Raw genomic sequence first — 17,720 nt, forward strand, 5'->3', positions numbered from 1 at the left:
CATCACAGTGACTTCACGTAGAATTCACACCTAGATTTTTGTTTGTTTTTTATCAGATTATTCACTGAAGTGAATCAGAGATCCAGTGGATCATCTCTTCCATCCAAGGAGGGCGACTCAGTGTAAGTGAGGTCACTGGGATAGCAGAGCTGAATTCAGGACTGCTCAGCATCTGCCCGAGTGAATGGCAGGCATTGAAGTGGGCCTTTCTGTGAAAACTGACAGAATACAGTCAAGGCAGTTTTAGTTCTACACTAGAGGCATTTTAAAAATATTTTATTGAGAAATAATTTAAACTTTCAAGGAAATTGCAGATAAAATAACCCTACATACACTTTACCAAGATTCTCCTATGTACATATTAACATTTTGCCTCATTTGCTCTAGCTTTCTCTTTCTCCTTCTCCCTAGACTAAGGCATTTGAGAATAAGTTGCATATATCATAGTCATATACTCCTCAATAATGTTTAATTCTTTAAAAATAATGTTATCCTGCATAACTGCAACTTCAGTCAATTTAATATTAATAGGATCTTTGAACCTAGCATCTGTCCAGTCACATCCTTCGGAGCATTTTCTGTCCAGTAAAGCTTCCAGCCTAGGATCAGACTCAGCAAGTAGCTGCCCTGACTCACCTTTATGGCATCAGTATTTGTGGTGAGTATAGGTTCCCCCATCCTATTTTTTAATAGAGAATGCCTCATTTTGTGCTTTCTCATAATTAGAATCAGTTTGTGCATTCCTGGCATTCTTTAGCAGTTATGCTTGGTCATCTGTAAGCAAAAGCCCTTCCTCTTCTCCTATTCATTCATTTAATTTTCCTTGTGGACCCATGGATCACTTTTTGAGTAGCTCTAATTCATTATTTTGGTGCTCAAATGGTCTCAGCTTTGGCCAGAGAGAGCCCCTTCAAGCTAGCTCCTACATCCTTGTGATATGCTCCTACCATTTTCTTTTTGAACACTTCCTTTTCTGACCTAAGAACATGTTCTCAGCTTATCTTGTTTACCCTGCCTCAACTTTCAAATCAGCCATGCTTTCTTTTAGTAGGAGTGGCATCAGAAACCAAAATACGGTTTACCCTTGATATATGTAATATATGTGATCATTTTCTGTTAAAATTGTTTTTAGTCATGAACCAAATGGATTTCACAACTTGGTTTGGAAAATACTGGACTAGGGCAACTCCCTTGTCACTGCCATCTTCTCGAAGCCCTGGCCAAACAGGAGTCAGTCCATCCCTAAAAGCATAGCACTAAAAATCCCCTAGAAGTTAATGCAGGCCTCTGGGGCAGTGAGAGTCTTTTCCAGCACCTAGAGTTGGGCTTAGCATTTGGCAGTCACAGGCTGTGGAACTACAACAGAGCAGTTTTCCAAACAGAGGCCCAGAGACCTGGCCTTGTATGTGTGTTCATCCCTCTTCCATGGTGGTGGGGGGAGGGAGGATTCACATTCTACCCTCTGTCTCTCCATAGGCTTTGTTGATGGTAGCTAAAGAGCTCTGTGATTGTGACCGTTCCCGGAGACTCAGAGGTACTCAGAACTTCTAAGGGAAAAAAAAGCAGATGCCTAGAGCACACCAACGTGTAAGGACTTAACCCCAGAACCATCACCCACCAAACCTGACAGAACAGGAAACACTTAATAGGGGCATGTGTTTGGGGTATAACATCCAGTATGGTCTACATATATCTTAGAAGTTCAGAGCTTCTACAGGAGCTGGTTCCGTTTTCCTATGAGAGTTTACCTTCATGCTCAGTACATGCTGCAGTTGTAGCTGTTTCTTTTGGATCAGTGCAAGTTTTTGAATTCCACTAAGGACAAGCTCTGGCCCTGCATAGTCAAGGCCATTCTCAATTGTATAAAATATCCTTTGTTTAGTAAAATCATCTTGTGGAGCTGAGCATAAAGTTACCAAAGCTGGTTTACTTTTTTCCCTTGTTTTATCTGTTTCTATAAATTGTGTATTATAAGAATGATATAAAATAGAGGGTTGAAACCCCACATTTCTAAATAAGTGAAATATTTCTAGAACATAAAGATTGAGCTATAAAGCTCCTTACAAAGAAAATAATTGCCAGTCTGGTAACTTACTAAATATTTTAAAAATATTGATTGAATTCTTACCAAATGTTAGGCAATGTAGGTTCTCCAGGTATTTTTATCAACACATTCTGAGCACCTGTTGGTCTCCAGGGCTACAGAAATATGGGACTTTGTCCTGTGTAGGCTCCCATCTAGTGTCTTCCCTCACCTACTATGGTTCCTGAATGCTGGTGGGCCCAAAATTTCCAAATGAACTGACTTCTATCATAACTAATCCCTGGGGAATAATTTCTGCATCTAATGTGTTTCAGTCATCAGGCAATCTGCTGAACATTGTTTCTGTAGTATGTTTGTGGTAGTGGTTTCTAATTTAATAATGTAATGAGATTTTTAGGGAGTGAATATGTGGCCAGAAGGGCTGAAGAGTAGAGTAGGAATGATAATGCCCACTTTAGAGCTGGGGAAGCTGAGGCCCTAAGAAGGAAGTATCTGTCTGTGATGGAGCTGGACCAAGTCCAAGCTCCCTGGCTCTACGAATTTCAGCCCCACAGTTTCATCCTAAGAGGAGCTACCTTAAGGGACAAGATCTTTTAGGAGCTACCCACAATATTTAGGAAACATGCTCAGCATCTGGAAGTAACAATGTGGGTTTCACAATGGTACTATCAGAAAGGAAAATGATGTTAAGGTCACAAATATTTTGCCCTTTTAATAAGATAAATTTCCAAAAAAAAGATAAATTTCTCCCGTATTTTATTCAGTTCATGAATGCTGAAGAACTTACGTCTTGCACTAGATTGAAAAAGAGAATTTAAAATGTAAAGATCTTTGGGTTGTGACTTATTCCCAACTGCCCATAAGTCACAGATCTCTGATGTCTGGGAGCTGCATTAAGACAAATCTTAGGACAAGGAAGCTGGGCAGGCTCCTCCCACCAGCCATGACCCCTGCATGCTTTGGGTGCAACAAAGGCCTTTTAAGAATCTCAGTTTCCAAGTCCAGTGGGCGGCTTTGTCTGCCTTTCTCAGCCTGGAGGTTCTGTTTTCCAAAAGCAAAGGGTAATAAAATGGACTGATGTTAAACAGGTTGTGAAGGGAAATCTCTGAGGCACAGAAAACTACTATCAAATTAGAATAGGGCATTTCCAGCAGAGGTGTGAATTTAAAAACTCTTAAACCTGGTTAGAACCTCTGAGGATAATCACAACTGTCTTAGTAAGCATGGGGTGGGGTGCAAACCCTTAGGTGAACACTAGGTTAGGGCAGGAATCTTCCTGACCACCCCTCTTTGCTCTAGGCCACCTTGTAAAGGCTAATAACAACCTTTTTCATTCTAGATTACTGCTTGACACACAGATATGACTGCAATTTAGTGTTAGCTCTCACATCTGTAGAAATTTTGGTAGTTCACTGATAGGTAAGACTGGCCAGAAAACTTTTAGAAAATAAGTCCTTTGTCATTCCTGTTCTGTTACCCATGAATAGCTCTGCTCTTAAGGCAGGAAGCATGGTCTAGCCCTATCCTGGAAAGACACAAACAGCTCAGACCCTGAGCTGTGCTTATGCATAGTGACCAGTGAGCTGAATGTATTTGCTTCACTCATAGCCTTTAAAAAATACTGAGGAATGCTTTGTAGAACCTAATGCTTCAAAAAAGGAAGAGGAAAAAAAAAAGATGTTGAAGTTTATTTCTAAGACATGTAGAATATTGCAGTTTTGAATATTAAATCTAAATCTATTGTAACTACAAACCCCTCCGTTGTCTCCATCCATTCAGAAAAAGCCAAAGGAGAGTTTCTTGGGAAGCAACTAAGGTATTTCTCTAGGTGATCAGCAGAAGACCTACGCTTCCTTCAGAGAGGAAGCCACAGCTGCAGTTTCTGTCAATTAACAAACATTACTGCCACTCTGCCTTTTAAAGGTGACAGGGAATAGAGCTTTTATTCAGGACTTTGATAGTTACTCTGCATATAGAATGTAAAATCCCATAATGAATTAGACCTACTTTCTTAAATAAAAACAGCTAGATAAAATTATATATTTATATATTTTTTTCTTTTTTTTTTTTCTTCCAGTTAACAGTCGTTTAGTCTTAGGTGCATGGACCAAACCCGAGATGCATCCTTGCCCTTACTTCCCAGCACCACATTCCTGAATGTCCCTTCCCTCCTCTACTGCGAGCTTTGGGAAGCAGGGAGGCTAGGGCAGCAGCAGTCAGGAACCAAGGCACAGGCACAGCTGGGGTAAACTGAGTTGAGTGGGACAGGCTGCCACTGACCAAGTGGAGTCACGGAACCCTGCCCCCACCCTAGGCCGGGGGGGGCATTCCCGATCACCCTCAAGTTCTCCCATCCCTTAGTTAGATCTTTTAAAGGCACATCCAAAAATGTTGCAACTGGGGGCTGGGGTTAAGCTACACACAGTTGCTACACAAGGTTAAGGGGATAGAAGACTCCATGGCACAGAGCAATGAGGCTACCTTTGCCCTGCTGGAAAGGGAGGCAGTGGAAGGGGGAAGGGACTCCTGGAATCCAGCCTGCTGGGGTAGAGGCCCAGGGAGGGGCCAGCAACGGGAAAGGCCAGGGCTGTGTGATCAGTAATGCACATACTTCACAGATCTTTGGTGCTTGTGTAGCAGCATCTTCCTTATGTACAAAGCCTGGGAAAAGTATGCTCCCGCACACAGTCGCTGGCCTGTCTCCTCTCCCGAGACGGACGCTGCACAAGGGCACAAAGCATATGTAGTAAGTCTAAACCACAGTGAACATGCAAAGAGTTTAGAGAAGATTTCCTGCAGACAGATCTGGGATCTCCAGTTCTCTTGAGGATCATGATAAACTTATCCCAAGCCCTACCCAAGTTTTGCCTCTTGGTTGTCCATACAGATGAGAAAAGGGAATACTGGAAGAATCTAAGGGCAAAGGTTCAAGGACTCAGGCAGCTGCCCACCTTACAGGCCCCTGGGCTCCAGGACCAGCCAGTTCTCAGTGACTACTTGCATGTCTTGGCCACTAAGAGGCTCCCGCAGCCTCACCTTCACCTCCAGCTTGCCCCCAGTGGGCTTCCTTCCATCTAGGACCTGTGAAGACCACAGAGAGAGGAATGGTGACTAAGAGGGGGCAGGGGCTGGGAGCACACAGCTCCCTAGGCTCCTAAGTCAGGAGAGGAAGGAGTGTCCTGCAGTGCCGACACAGGAGTCTCCATTTTGTGACCACCCTGCACTCCTGCTTCTTGGTAGTTTTAGGTTGGCTTACAAAAAGTAACATGTAAGTCCGACTAAAAATCAATGCTCTGAAGTGGAGATGAGAAACCCAGAGCTCTGTCCACTCAGTTTCCCCATGGCAGCTCCTGGAAAAAATGGTCTGGCTTCAAGCTACAGCCTGAAAACCACCAAGCCCAAGCCCACACTTCACAGTGCAGAATGAAGTGAATGGTAAGGTTATATAGCCACTGTGGGGCAAGGCTGGGACTAGAACCCAGACAAAGAGTTTCTTTCCACCCACTACACTGCTTTCCCTGTTGGCCGGAGCCTGGGCAGCTGCAGCACTAAACAGTGCTACAGGCTCAAGCAGCCCACCCGCCTACAGCAGGACCAATACAGAGCAGGCGCTGCTTGAGAACGTCTCCCCCAAGACAGGCCAGGAGTGGGGACAGGCACACGTGGTGGGGAAAGCCCCAGCCTACAAAGGCATCAGTAAGGATCTGGGCTGAGGCCTGCCAGGGGCATGAATATATGTGCTTATGGAACACGCTTCTCGCTGGACCTTCATGTCCTCCCATCAGAAACAAGCTCTCAGAGCCCCTGCCTGTGAAATTCAGTGAGTTCAATGAGTTTAAGGAGCTGTCTGGAGCCAATTCCTAAACACAGACTACCTACATTCTGGAGGGGTCCCCAATCTGTAACTACTTATCAGCTTTATGCCCAGAGCTTGTTCCACTTTATCACGCTGCTAGACAACTGCCCCAAACACAACTCTGCCCCCACCAAACCTAGGAATTTGTGCATGCCAAGTTGACAGCAACACTCAGATCCCTAAAACCCCTCTAATCCACCATCCCTGGGAACTTAGGTGACTCAGAGTATTGCGGAAAGAGTATCACTACTTCTTGTCCAGTGTTGCTATGGAATTTTCTCAAACCCTGTCGATCTCTACATTTGTGGCAAGGGAGTACCTTGCCTAGTCTACAGCACTTTTATTCATGTCTTATAATGAATGGGCACCAGAAACCTACAATAGGGACTGTTATTCAATGAATATTGGCTCTTACTTGCCAAGCCCTCTGGTTTGCCCATCCTACCTCCACAATCTCTCTGATCTCACACTCATTCTCCAGCCGCTCCAGCTTCACGTGGGCTGTGCCAACCAGTTTATCACTTCTGAAGAAGGATCTGGGGAACCAAGAATCAACAGAGTATCAGACCAGGAAGAGCAGGGAAGAAGGCAGCACTGAGACAAGTGGGCCCACTGCAGGAAAACTGAGAAGCAGTAGGGGCAGCAACAGAAGCTATTCCTTCCTTCCAGCCATCTTGGCAGCGTAACTGACCAGGGCCTCACCCTTTGTGGAAGATTTCAAACTTGATTCCTTTGCTTTGGATCACCCTCCTGAAGCCCCGGTGATTTCGGTTGATGTTTAGTTTGAAGAGTTGATCAAATTCTGCAAGAATGGAAGAAGACAAGAAGTGGCTCGAGCTCCCAAGATTAACTGACGAAGTGGAAACAGAGGCTCACAGCTGGCCTACCCCCCACGCGCCCCCCCCCCCCGGCGCCGCCCCCACCACTCTCTGCCTTCAATTCAGAGTAACTGCCACCAGAGGGTGGTAGAGTTTCTAGGTCCTGGCCTTGGAAGCCCACACAATTTTTGCACTCTTATTAGACACAGATTCTACCAAAATGTGAAGAACTTGGATCCAAGTCCCATTTCTACCACCTCCTTGCTGTGGGGCCCTAGGCAAGTTCCTCTACCTCCCTGAGCCTCAGTTTCCCCAACTGCCTTACTTCCCAAGTTGAGTAAACCAACTAAGGTAAGACCCGAAAGCATTCTGAAAACAAAAGTGCTGCACACACTCATGAGAGCGAGCGGGAGGAGAAAGCAGTTCTCACCTGGAGAGTTTGTGTTCTTCACCACAGCTGTTTTGCTTTTTTGAGCCTGGTCCTAAAGCAGTAAGATGGGAGAAGTCCTATAGTTGCTCTATAAGGCAAAGAGCTCTAGGCTAAATTAAGTCCGTGTTGAGGGAAGTGACTGCGCCCTGTAAGGAATGTACTCAAGGGTCTTCAAACCCTTCCCAGCAGCCAGACCTCCCAGGGAATGCAGAGAAACTGAGCACAGGGTCCTAGAAGAGGGGGGTTCAGGGGATCCTACCTCTACCTGAACCTCACCGAGTTAGGGTAGTGGAACTCAAACCGCACAAAGGCATCCAAGTCATCAGGAGTCACCCCTGTGAAGGAGAAAGGGTTCAGGAGGAGGAGCCAGGAGCCCTGTGCTTGATATGAAGGGAGAGCCAGTGCCTCTCTATTGGCCAGGGGTGAAGTGCCTGGGCAAGAGCCTGGAGCAGACGAGGCCTTAGGACTACCTGAAGGGGCTGGGAGGTTCATTCCCCGGACAATGATCAGATGCATTTCTGTACTGTTGAGTTCTGAGAAGATCCTATAACCAAGAAGAAAAGAACAAAGTGAAGGAGAGTGGTAGGAAAAGGTCCCCTCTTCCAGTGCCTGCTTGCCTGCCTGCCTCACTGGGAGGTGGTCAGGAGAGTAGGCCCAGGGAAGCAAACTGTGTCTGGGAGAACAGCAGCAGAGCCAGTACACAGACCTCAGACCTACATGACCCCCAGTCCGAAGTTCCTTCCACAGCCACCACAGCTCTGAGCTTCTTGCAGGCGGACAACCACACCCCACTCCTCCCCAGTCCTGTCCCTGCATGGAGCCACAGTTTCACTTAGGCTTTGGCACCTCACAGTCTGGAATGTCTTCAATTCAAAGTGATGGCTGGGAGGGTCAAGACCCTGGGCCTGGGCCAGCTGCAGGATCTCAAGCTGCTTCTTGCGGTCCTGAGCGAGATTCTCAAACCTGACAGGGATGGGTGGACCCATCAACATGGCAGGGCTCATTTTCTCCTCCCCACCCAGTAAGCTCCAGCCCCAGGCCTGGCACTTACCTGGTAGTCTCAGCCACATTGCCCTGGTGCATGAACTGCTTGGAGAACAGCAGACACTTCTGAAAATAAGGACCTAGGGTGACTCCAGAGCCCACAGTAAGCCTGTCTAGGTTGGCATTTGAGGCCTGATTTCTGAAAGCTCCAACCTTCTTCTGTAGCCTCAGCCCTCCTTCCTCCAGCACATACTCCAAGGCCACTGTTCCCAAGTTCTATCACACCTTTCTGCCCAAGTTTTTGCTGTTTTCTTTCGAGGACAGCCACTCCCCAGAATTCACTTAGCAAATTCCTATTCTTCCCTCAAAACCTAACAGAAACATCACTTCAGAAACAGACTTAAAGGCAACAGTTCAGACAGATACACACATACAGAAATACACACACACATCCATCTTCCTTCACACTTCCCTCTTGCTCCTATTTTCAAAGTATTTTCCCTGTGGTCATAACCAATAAGTAGAAGAACTAGAATTTGAATCCAGGCCTGTTTGACCTGAGCGCTACACCTTTCCCTGAGGGGCTGTGGGCAGAGAAAGCGGAAGACAGACAAGCAGTCCACTAACCTCATGTTGCTCCAGAAGCATTTTTTGTAGCTGGGCATACACCTCCTCAGCCTTCTGGGAGAGTCGCAGGTCCTCATGGTGAATGAGGATGAAGTCACCCTCCTCATCCGTCAAGGGTGAAGGCACCTGCCCAGGTCACAAGGCCCCTCAGGGGCCCCAAGAGTCAGATTATTCCTCTACTGAGCCTAACAAACGCAAAATCCAAACTGTTTCCCCAGTGCTAACCTCCAGTGATGGGAACTCACTGCCTCCCATTCTATCCCAGGCTGCCACAATGCTCCACTTTCCACTAGCCTTGCCCTGCCTTGTCATCTCTGACCACAGGCAGCCCGTCTGGCCTTCCCTGGCCTCTCTTGGGGCCATGGGATAGAGTAGTATAAGGAACAAGCCCTTTCCCAGGTGTCACCCTATCCTAGCTGTACCCCACCCCCTCCACATAGCTGCTTCGTTCCCTGTCTGTCAAGGCTGCCAAATGCCCCCTCTGCCTGAGAAGTCCTGTTGCTCAATGAGGTGAGACTCACCTTGGAGAGGTCCACAGGTCGTCCAGCTCGTACCTGGGTGATTTGAGCCTCGAGGCATTTGGCTACCCTCAGATGGGCTTTGGCCTGCTCCAGGTCCTGGCCACGCTTGGCCTGCAGCGCTGCCCGCTGGTACTGCAGTTTCCGTGCCTCTAGCAATGCGAGCTGCTCCCGCACTAAAGGATAAGGGACAATGGTTAGAGCCAGGCTTGTCCCTCACGAGAGCCCTCACCCTTCCAGCCCTCTTCTCCCCAAACTCACCAGACGGACTCACTGACTCCTTAGAACTTGAGGCCTTGGATTCAGGCACGGCCCGGAATGAAGGGACCACAGGCTTCACTGGCTTCTTGGCCACTGGGGCCTGGGCTGGGGACTCATCCTGCAGGTGCCCAGGAAGCTGTCAAAGGGGATCTGCTCCCTGCCCAGGCTGTGGCAGCTCCCAGACCTGGGCTCTCTGCCTAATGCTGCACTAACCTGCTGTATAACCTGAAATGAATGGCTTTCCCTCCTGGGCCCGAGAGAATCTCAGAGCTGGAAGCAGCTTCAAAACCTTCCCAGTAGGAAACAGCAGGGTAATGGGGACTGAACCTGGGCCCTGGAGTTTGAAAGACGCTGGTCTGAATCTAGCTCTGCTAACTCCTAGCTGCGTGCACTTGGCCACGATTTTTTCCTAGTAAAATAGAAGAAAGCTTACCTACCTCGCTGGGCTCGTTAGTATGAACAAGTCTGGGTTTATCCCTCATCTGTTATTTTCCCCCCAACCAACCCCTGGAGTCTCAGGCCCTCAGCCAAACCTCATCCTCATTTTCCTCTGCTGGGGCTGTATCCTCTGTGGAAACCAGCTTCTGGGCAGCTGCTAAAGTAGCTGCCACTGCGTCGTCCTCGGTGCCCATGGTGGGCTCCAGGCCAGGAATGGGGGGGGAACCCTATGCAAGACAGAGACAGTTAGCAGAGGGGGAGGGTGGCCTTGGGGAAGCTCTAGGCTGCTGCGGGCTTTAGCTGGGTCTTCTGGCCATGGCTGGGATGGACGGCTTCTACAAAGTGGAGGCAGATATGGGAGAAAATCTTTCCCTCTCCCCCTATCTTGCTCAGGGACCTCCTCATAAAGCCCCTAGGCCAAGCCCCACTCACCTGGAGGAACAGGCAGCTCGGCAAAGTCAACCCTCCGTCCTGCCCGGTGTGCTCGAATGGCATCTTGATATTGCTGCAAGGGAAGGGAGGGCCTTACAGTGGGCAGCAGTCTGCAGGCTCCACACAGGGAGGAAGACAGAAAGCAGCCCCAAAGGGAAAAAGAGCCCCTGAAGCAGCAGGAACTCCAGAGAGACAGAGAGATGGAGATTCAAAGACTAGCAGCAGCAACACAGAGTAGCCGCCCAGGGAGACAGGCCGACACAGGGCAGGGCAGCTGTGGGCCCACCTTAGCAATGCGTTCATGCATCCGCGCCTTGCGCTCGTCCCCACTGCTCCGGGCCTGGGTGCCCACCTCCCGGTACTTGTTCAGTCTCTGCTGCAGGGCATCCAGCACCGTCTGTGGCTCAGCGGGGACCCCTTCAAGGAGAAAAGAGATGGCATCAGCTCTGCTGCCCCTCCCCAGGTCCCCACTCCGCAGTTCCACCATCCCATCCTACCTGGGGCTGCTGGAGTGTCTGAGGCCATCACTGGCTGCACTCGCTCCACTGCTGGGGATACAGCTGAGGGTGCTGTGAGAGCTCTGGAAGCCTGTGGAAGGGGCTTCAGATCTGGGGACCCAGAAGAGAGGTGGAGGTGCATGGCCAGTCCCAGCCCTGAAACTTCCCAATCCCAGCCTGAGCAGGTCCCACCCCACTGTCTCCACACTGACCCTCTGGTGCGGGGGGCATGGCACTCAGGTCCACAGGCTGTCCCTTCTCCAGGGCCTCTAGGACTGCACCAAATCTCTACAGTAGGAAAAGGAGGTGTGGGCATAAGCCTGGGAACCTCTCTGCTGAAAAAACTCCCCCCTCAGACCAGTCTCACTCATGCTCAGTCTATATGCGTGACCTTGAGCAGGTCCCTGCCCCCATCTGTGAAACAAGGGGTTGCACACAGAGCTGGAGTCAGACGTCATACCTTCCCAATCCTCATGAGCTCCCGGGCACGGTCTAGGTCTCCAGCCCGCTTGGCATTCAGGGCAGCCAATTTGTACTCTCTCTGTCGAGCCAACAACAGGGCCTGTGGGTCTGGGTCTGAATCAGGTGGGGCAGAAATGCCAGGACCACCCAAGAGGCTTGTCTCCATCTGGGAGGACTTGTCTATAAAGAAACAAAAAGCCCGCAGAAGGAGCATGAGTGTCAAAGAAGAAGGTGCACACCCTGGGTTCCCAGTGCCTACAGGTGTGGGTGGGGTGACGACCTTTTAGTAGGTGCAACTCATGACAATGGACAGCGTGGCAGGATGGGGAAGCAGGCCATGAGCTCTGGCTTCGGAGACTGGGCCAGGACTTGAAATGTCTCCAGATACCTGGCTCCATGGTGAAGGGAGCTGGGGCATCCGCCTCTGGGTTCCTGTCAGTTGTTTCCTGGGGGACAGGCTGTCTCTTGCCCAAGGCCACTGGAGGTGGAATCTCATCCTCACTGATCTTCCTGCCTTTCCTCACAGCAGCCAGCTGGGCCTCCAGAGTCTGAGGGAGAGAACCAGAAGCTCAGCCAGCCAGCGCAGCCTGAACTCTGCTTGAACACAGGCCAGGAATCCTTCACAAGGCTGATGGGGAAGCCTCCCCCTTGCTGCTTTAGCCAGTGCCCTCAGCCCTGCTCCTCCCAGCCCTGCTCTCTGGCTAGGCCCAACCCACCTTTAGGCCACGCTCACAGCGCCTGGCTTTGGCCGCTTCACCTGCCTCCTTGGCACTGGCTGCGGCCTCCCGGTAGTTGTGGATCCGATCCTCCAGAAGAGCCTGCAGCCCCCGAGGCCCTCCAGCCTGTAGATACTTCAGTTCAGGGCATGGCCACTCCAGGGCCAGCTAGGCCCTTGCTGCTCCCTCCCTGCAAGGAAGCTGCCCCAGAAAAATGGAGCTCTTGGATTCAAGGAGAAGGAAGAGCCTAAAAGCCTCAAGGTGGGAGGCAAAGATGCACTGGAGAGGCCAGAGGCCATGTCAGAGGAAAACATAGAGGCTTAGACAATCTGTGGAGGCCAGGAAACAGCTGCAGGGGGTGGTCTGGGAGAACAGAGAGGCCTTTGAGGCTGGCCAGCCACCAAGCAGTTTCTCATGTTCTGCCTCTGCATGGAGAAGCTGCTGGAGGAGGACCCTGGAAAGGGTTACTGCAGCCTTCCTACGCAAGCCATGCAACGTGCACGTTACACACAGACACAAAGTGGCATCAGAGGCACACAGTATCCCTCCAGAACCTACCTGAGCTGCTGGGATCGAAGCTGTTAGCAGAGCTGTCTGTACTGGAGCTTCAGTGTCTTCCTGTCCCTTCTCCTCTTCAGAGCCACCTGGACTAGCTGTCTTATCACCATCCAGGGGCCCAGTCACCTCATCTGCACCCAGGACCTCCTGCAGCTCAGTCTGGGGAGACACAAGTCTCAGGAGCTTGGGAACCACAGAGACATACCCATGACAGCATACGAGCATAAAGGACCCTCTCCCCCAGCAGTATTTCCCAGCATCAGTCACTGTGCCTATCACTGCGTCCTCTTTACCAAAACACTCCTTTAATCTGACCAAGGAGAGCCTTCAAACAGTGAAAACTCCAAATCGGAAAAATCTCTGAATGCATAGTTCAGACCAGACATCAAAAAAGACCAGTCTCACACTGCAGTTAGGAAAATGGGCCCAAGAAGGGCAAGGCACTCACTCAACCTCAAAACACACACAGAAACAAACCCCAGGCCTCCTCCACAGGCTTGATCACAGAGCCCTCGGACACCAGCGTGGCAGACCCACCAGCAAGTCTGCATCCTCCTCCAGCCCTTCCTCCTCCTCCTCCTCCTCCTCCACATCCTGCATACAGTCTGCAGCCAACTTCTCGATGTGGGCCATAGGCAGGGGGGCTGATGGAAGAGGGTCACAGAGGGTCAGGGCAGGCAGAAAAGGTCCATGAGGAGGGTGTTCAATCCACTGTGCCAGCAAGACACACCCAAATAGAATCCTCCTTCCCTTCCACAGCCAAAGTCCCACCTGGAAAATTCCTGCTTTTCCTTATGACCCAGCTCAAAAGACCCTAGGAAAAGGTGGGGAAGCTTCCTGGGAATGCTCCCTTCTTGGCATTTTTTGTTGTCATAGTTATTCATAGACCTGTCCATCCATTCCCCAACCACACTTTTGGCACATGTAAAGATTTTTAACGTCCAATGGAGCTTCACGATAATTCTGCAAGATAGGTGATACTATCCCCTTTTTATATGAGTGAACTGATAATAATATCCGTGTTAATTTTCCTCACACTGCAATCCTCGTAAATGGCAGAGCCAAGATTCAAACCCAGGCTCATCTAACTCCAAAGTGTGTTTGGACCAACAGAGAAGTAAGGGCCATGGGTCTCCCAGACCAGTGATGCCCTTCCCACCATCTCCCACTGTCCTCATCTCAGGGGCACGAGATGGTGGGGGTGGTTCTTGCTAAAACAAAGGTGGGATGCTCAGATCCTCCCAGGCTTCAGGTCTCTGCCCTCTTCCAGGCTGGGGAGGGGGATTCCACTTATTCATTCAACACAATTTCTATACACTTATTATGTGCTCAGTGTGGTCCGTGCTGAGCTCCTCCTCTGTAATGGGCCTTGGCTAGGGCTAAGACAGAGAGGTGAGTCTGTCTGAGAATCAGACTGCTGACTGTCCATAATGCGGAGAGGCACAGTCAGAGGACTGAGATTCCATCACACAGGTGTATGAGCAGGGCAAGACAGCCTCTTGGTGGGAGGGCTGCCGAAGGATGGATATCAGAAGGACCAGGTGATCTCACATCCTCCCAGATGTGAGGAGAGAACCCTCTCTACCATCTGCCTAAACACGTCTGGACCCAGCAATGGGCCAGCCCAGTGTCACAAACTCACCCTGCCCCTTGGTTGTGGGTTTCTTGCCTGAAGCCCCTGCTTCCCCAGTGAGGGCCAGCAGTTCAGCCTCAAGATCTCCGTCATCTTCAGTGTCCTCCATCCCCAGCAGCATGTCCTCAGGGCTGAACTCCACAAAGAGCCCCAACTGCGAGGAGAGAAGGGTTCTTAGGAACCACACAATGAGGACCAGTCCCAGAGCCAGTCTTAGGCTCCTTCATTATGTGTGAGGCCCAAGGTGAGGACAGGGAAAATGAAGCCTACAACATTAGCCTTTGTGAAAATTATCTCCCTAGTGACTGTAAACAACCCAGTAAGACTACCATTGCCATTATTATTACTCAGACCACATGAGTACTAGCTGTCAGGCATGTACTTAGCATTCTACATGATTATCTTCATTAATTCCCATAACCCTGAGACATTAAGTCTTTTTTTTTTTTTTTAAATTGTGGTAAAACACATATAACAGGGGCATCTCGCTGGCTCAGTTGGAAGAGCCTGTGACTCCTGATCTCGGGGTCGTGAGTTCGAGCCCCACACTGGGTGTAGAGATTACTTAAAAATAAACCTTAAAAGAAAACAAGGGGCACTTGGGTGGCTTGGCTGGTTATGGGTCTGCCTTTGGTTCAGGTCACGGGCTCAGGTCATGATCTTGGAGTCCTGGAATGGAGCCCCACATTGGGCTCCCTGCTCAGTGAGGAGTCTACTTCTCCTTCTCCCTCTGCAACACTCCCCCCACCCCCGGCTCTTGCACACACTCTCTCTGAGTAAATAAAATCTTTAAAAAACAAAACACATGTAACATAAAAATTATCACCTTAACCATTTTTTTAAGGTAAGCTCTATGTCCAATATTGGGCTTGAACCCAGGACCCTGAGATCAAGAGTTGCATGCTCTACCGACTGAGCCAGCCAGGCGCCCCTCGCCTTAACCATTTCCCAGTGTTCAGTTCAGTGGCATTAAGTACCTTCATGCTGTTGTACTCCACTGCCACCAGCCATCCACAGAACTCTTTTCACCTATTCAACAACTCCCCTTCCCCCCACCACCCCATCAACCACCATTCTACTCTGTCCCTAAGAACTTGACTACTCTAGGAAAAGGTTGCCCTATTTCTATTTCCATGCTCAGACGAAACTGAAACACAGTCTTATAAGTGCCAGAGACAGCATTTAAAATAAAGGTCTTTGTGATTTCAGTCTAGGCTCTTTATTCCACAAGCTCCCTTACCCACCTCTTTTAAGACAATAAAAACGGACTAAGAAGTCTCAGAACCTGGGAAGAAGTAAAAGGAGCAGACTGGAGGGCAGATTTCTGTCTCCCACCTGAGCCACAGCCTTGTGTCCCTAAGCAGTAAAACTCTTCCAGTTGCCACAGTTCTCAAGCTCTGGCATCCTTGTCTGGCAAGCAAAATCATGGCCCTAAATGAGAAACCCATGACAGCGACGACACCCCACCAGAACACCCTAAATTCTGTGGCTCCTGAACCCTTCAGAACACTCATATGGAGATGGCAATGGCAGGAGGGTGCCTGGGTTGAAACACAGCAGAGTTCACACCTCATCCCCTACATGAGAGTGACAGGGGCTAGTCAGAGGCTCTCTAACAGCTCTCCCAACTCCAGGAGGAACTGTTCAAAATCTCTGGACTAATGGGGAAACTAAACAGGTGATCAAGCCGCCTAGAGAGCCCCCACCCCAGACTGGCCTGGGAGTGGAAGAGGCAATATCCATACCTGCTTTGCAGCTGCCACACCCTGGCCACTGGCCTGGGGTCCTCTCCGAGGTCTTGGCCCTGGCATCTTGACAGCCTAGGTACCTGTCTGATGGCGAGGGGAAGAGACTCAGACTGGAGCAGGCTACAAAGCCCCACCCCCAATAGCACTACGTGTGGTAGGGTGTGGCTCCTAAACTGTCAAATCAGAGAAGAAAGGCAATCTTGAACACCAAAGGATGGAATACTGTCACTGGAATCATAGCACTGGAGCAAGCAACATGGGAGGTGGAAGGGATGGGGCCCACCTGTTAATGGGTTTAAGTGGAGAGTGTGGACACACAGTAAGAACTTACTGAATCTGACTGACCAATTTGGATTAAACCCAAGAGCCTGAGTGAGGGGGAGCGGCACAGGAAGGCAGATTCAGGAACCAGGTTTGTGCAAGGCTGGATAGGATTCAGAAAGGCTCTAAAGCTGTGTTGTCAAACATGGTAGCCATATGTGGCAACTTAACTTTAAATTAAAATTCAAAATCCAGTTCAACTAGTGGCTTCCACTGGCCAGCTGAACATTTTCATCACCACAGAAAGTTCTATTGGACTGTTCTGCTCCAGAGAAATCTGAGTCAGCATTCTGATTCAGAGATCTCACAACCTTTCACAGGACCTACTATGTGAAAGAACGTGTGCTGGGCACTGCAAGAGCAGGAATGCCTCTGACACCGTCTCAGCCCTCAAAGTGCACTTACATGGTGGAGACAGCCTTGACAATGGACTAAAACCACACAGGGCTGCTGCAGGGGCCCTGTATCCCCAGGAGCCGCCACTTATCCAGCAGAGAGAAAAGGCTTCATGGACAAAGTGATGCTTGTGCTGAGTCATGAAAAAGTTGAGGGTAAGGAAGGGTTATGGAATTCCAGAGGGAACAACCTGATAATGGTTCCGAACTGAGAAACAACTTGATCTGCAGAAGCTAAAGACCTGGGATTACTGGGGCATAAAAGTGTGAGACGGGAAATAGCACATAAGAAGCTGACAATCCGTACAGGAGGCAAAACGGGAAATCCTTTAAGTCTAAGGATCTGGGCACGGGCGTGAGGGCAGTGGACGTGACGGGACCAGATGGGCAATTCAGAAAGCTCCCTCTGGCTGCAGACGGGAAGAGGAGGCTGGAAGCCTTCTTGGCACCGAGCATCTCGCAACGGTCCCCGTGAACGTGGAGAGCGGAGGGGAGCGCGGGGGTGGCGTCGGGGATGGAGAGAAGCGGCTGGATTTCACACTTAGAGGGTAAAATCAACAGGGCTCCGAGGTTAGCTGGCTGTGGGCGCACGGGAGGAGGCGCTCAGGGTGACTCCAGCCGTCAGAGTTCGCTGACTTAGGGGAACGGCCGGCCGTCACCTGAGCCGGGGGCTCGAAATGAGCGGACTCGGGGAGAAACGAGGTCGGAAAGGCCGAGTCTGCGGCTCCGGGGCTTCGGGCAGGGAGCGTCGGTGCTGGGCCGGGACTCAAAAGAGAAGACAGCGAAGGGCGCAGGGGAGGCGAAGCCAAGGGACCCCACTGCTGCGCTGCAGGACGCGCCGCCCTGCCCTGCCCCAGCGCCTCCATCTCCCCCGCAGCCCTGTATCTCCCCTCGCCGGGGTGTGGTTACGCTGCATACCTCACATCGGATCCGAAACCAGCCTGGGCCTGATCCCGCCTGGCACCGCCCAGGGCTCCTGCGG

General features: G+C 50.2%; 1 protein-coding gene across 1 annotated transcript; it reads right to left on the minus strand.

The window, feature by feature from the left end:
- Positions 1-10: 10 nt before the first annotated feature.
- LOC111143385 (coiled-coil and C2 domain containing 1B) lies at positions 11-17,720 on the minus strand. Its single transcript, XM_022497091.1, has 25 exons — positions 17,657-17,720; positions 16,020-16,106; positions 14,284-14,428; positions 13,179-13,285; positions 12,642-12,800; positions 12,084-12,209; positions 11,756-11,915; positions 11,366-11,547; positions 11,118-11,193; positions 10,906-11,016; positions 10,695-10,825; positions 10,411-10,481; positions 10,072-10,204; positions 9,539-9,656; positions 9,281-9,453; positions 8,760-8,885; positions 8,200-8,258; positions 7,995-8,111; positions 7,619-7,692; positions 7,425-7,483; positions 7,149-7,200; positions 6,603-6,702; positions 6,346-6,436; positions 4,996-5,125; positions 11-4,764 (listed from the first exon to the last, which is right to left on the minus strand). The coding sequence occupies exons 2-24, from the start codon at positions 16,083-16,085 to the stop codon at positions 4,997-4,999; spliced, it is 2,565 nt and encodes an 854-aa protein (XP_022352799.1). The 5' UTR covers positions 16,086-16,106; positions 17,657-17,720; the 3' UTR covers positions 11-4,764; position 4,996.

Source organism: Enhydra lutris, unplaced genomic scaffold (assembly GCF_002288905.1).
Source record: "Enhydra lutris kenyoni isolate GAN:26980312 unplaced genomic scaffold, ASM228890v2 scaffoldscaffold9, whole genome shotgun sequence".
In the NCBI taxonomy this organism is placed as follows: Eukaryota; Metazoa; Chordata; class Mammalia; order Carnivora; family Mustelidae; genus Enhydra; species Enhydra lutris.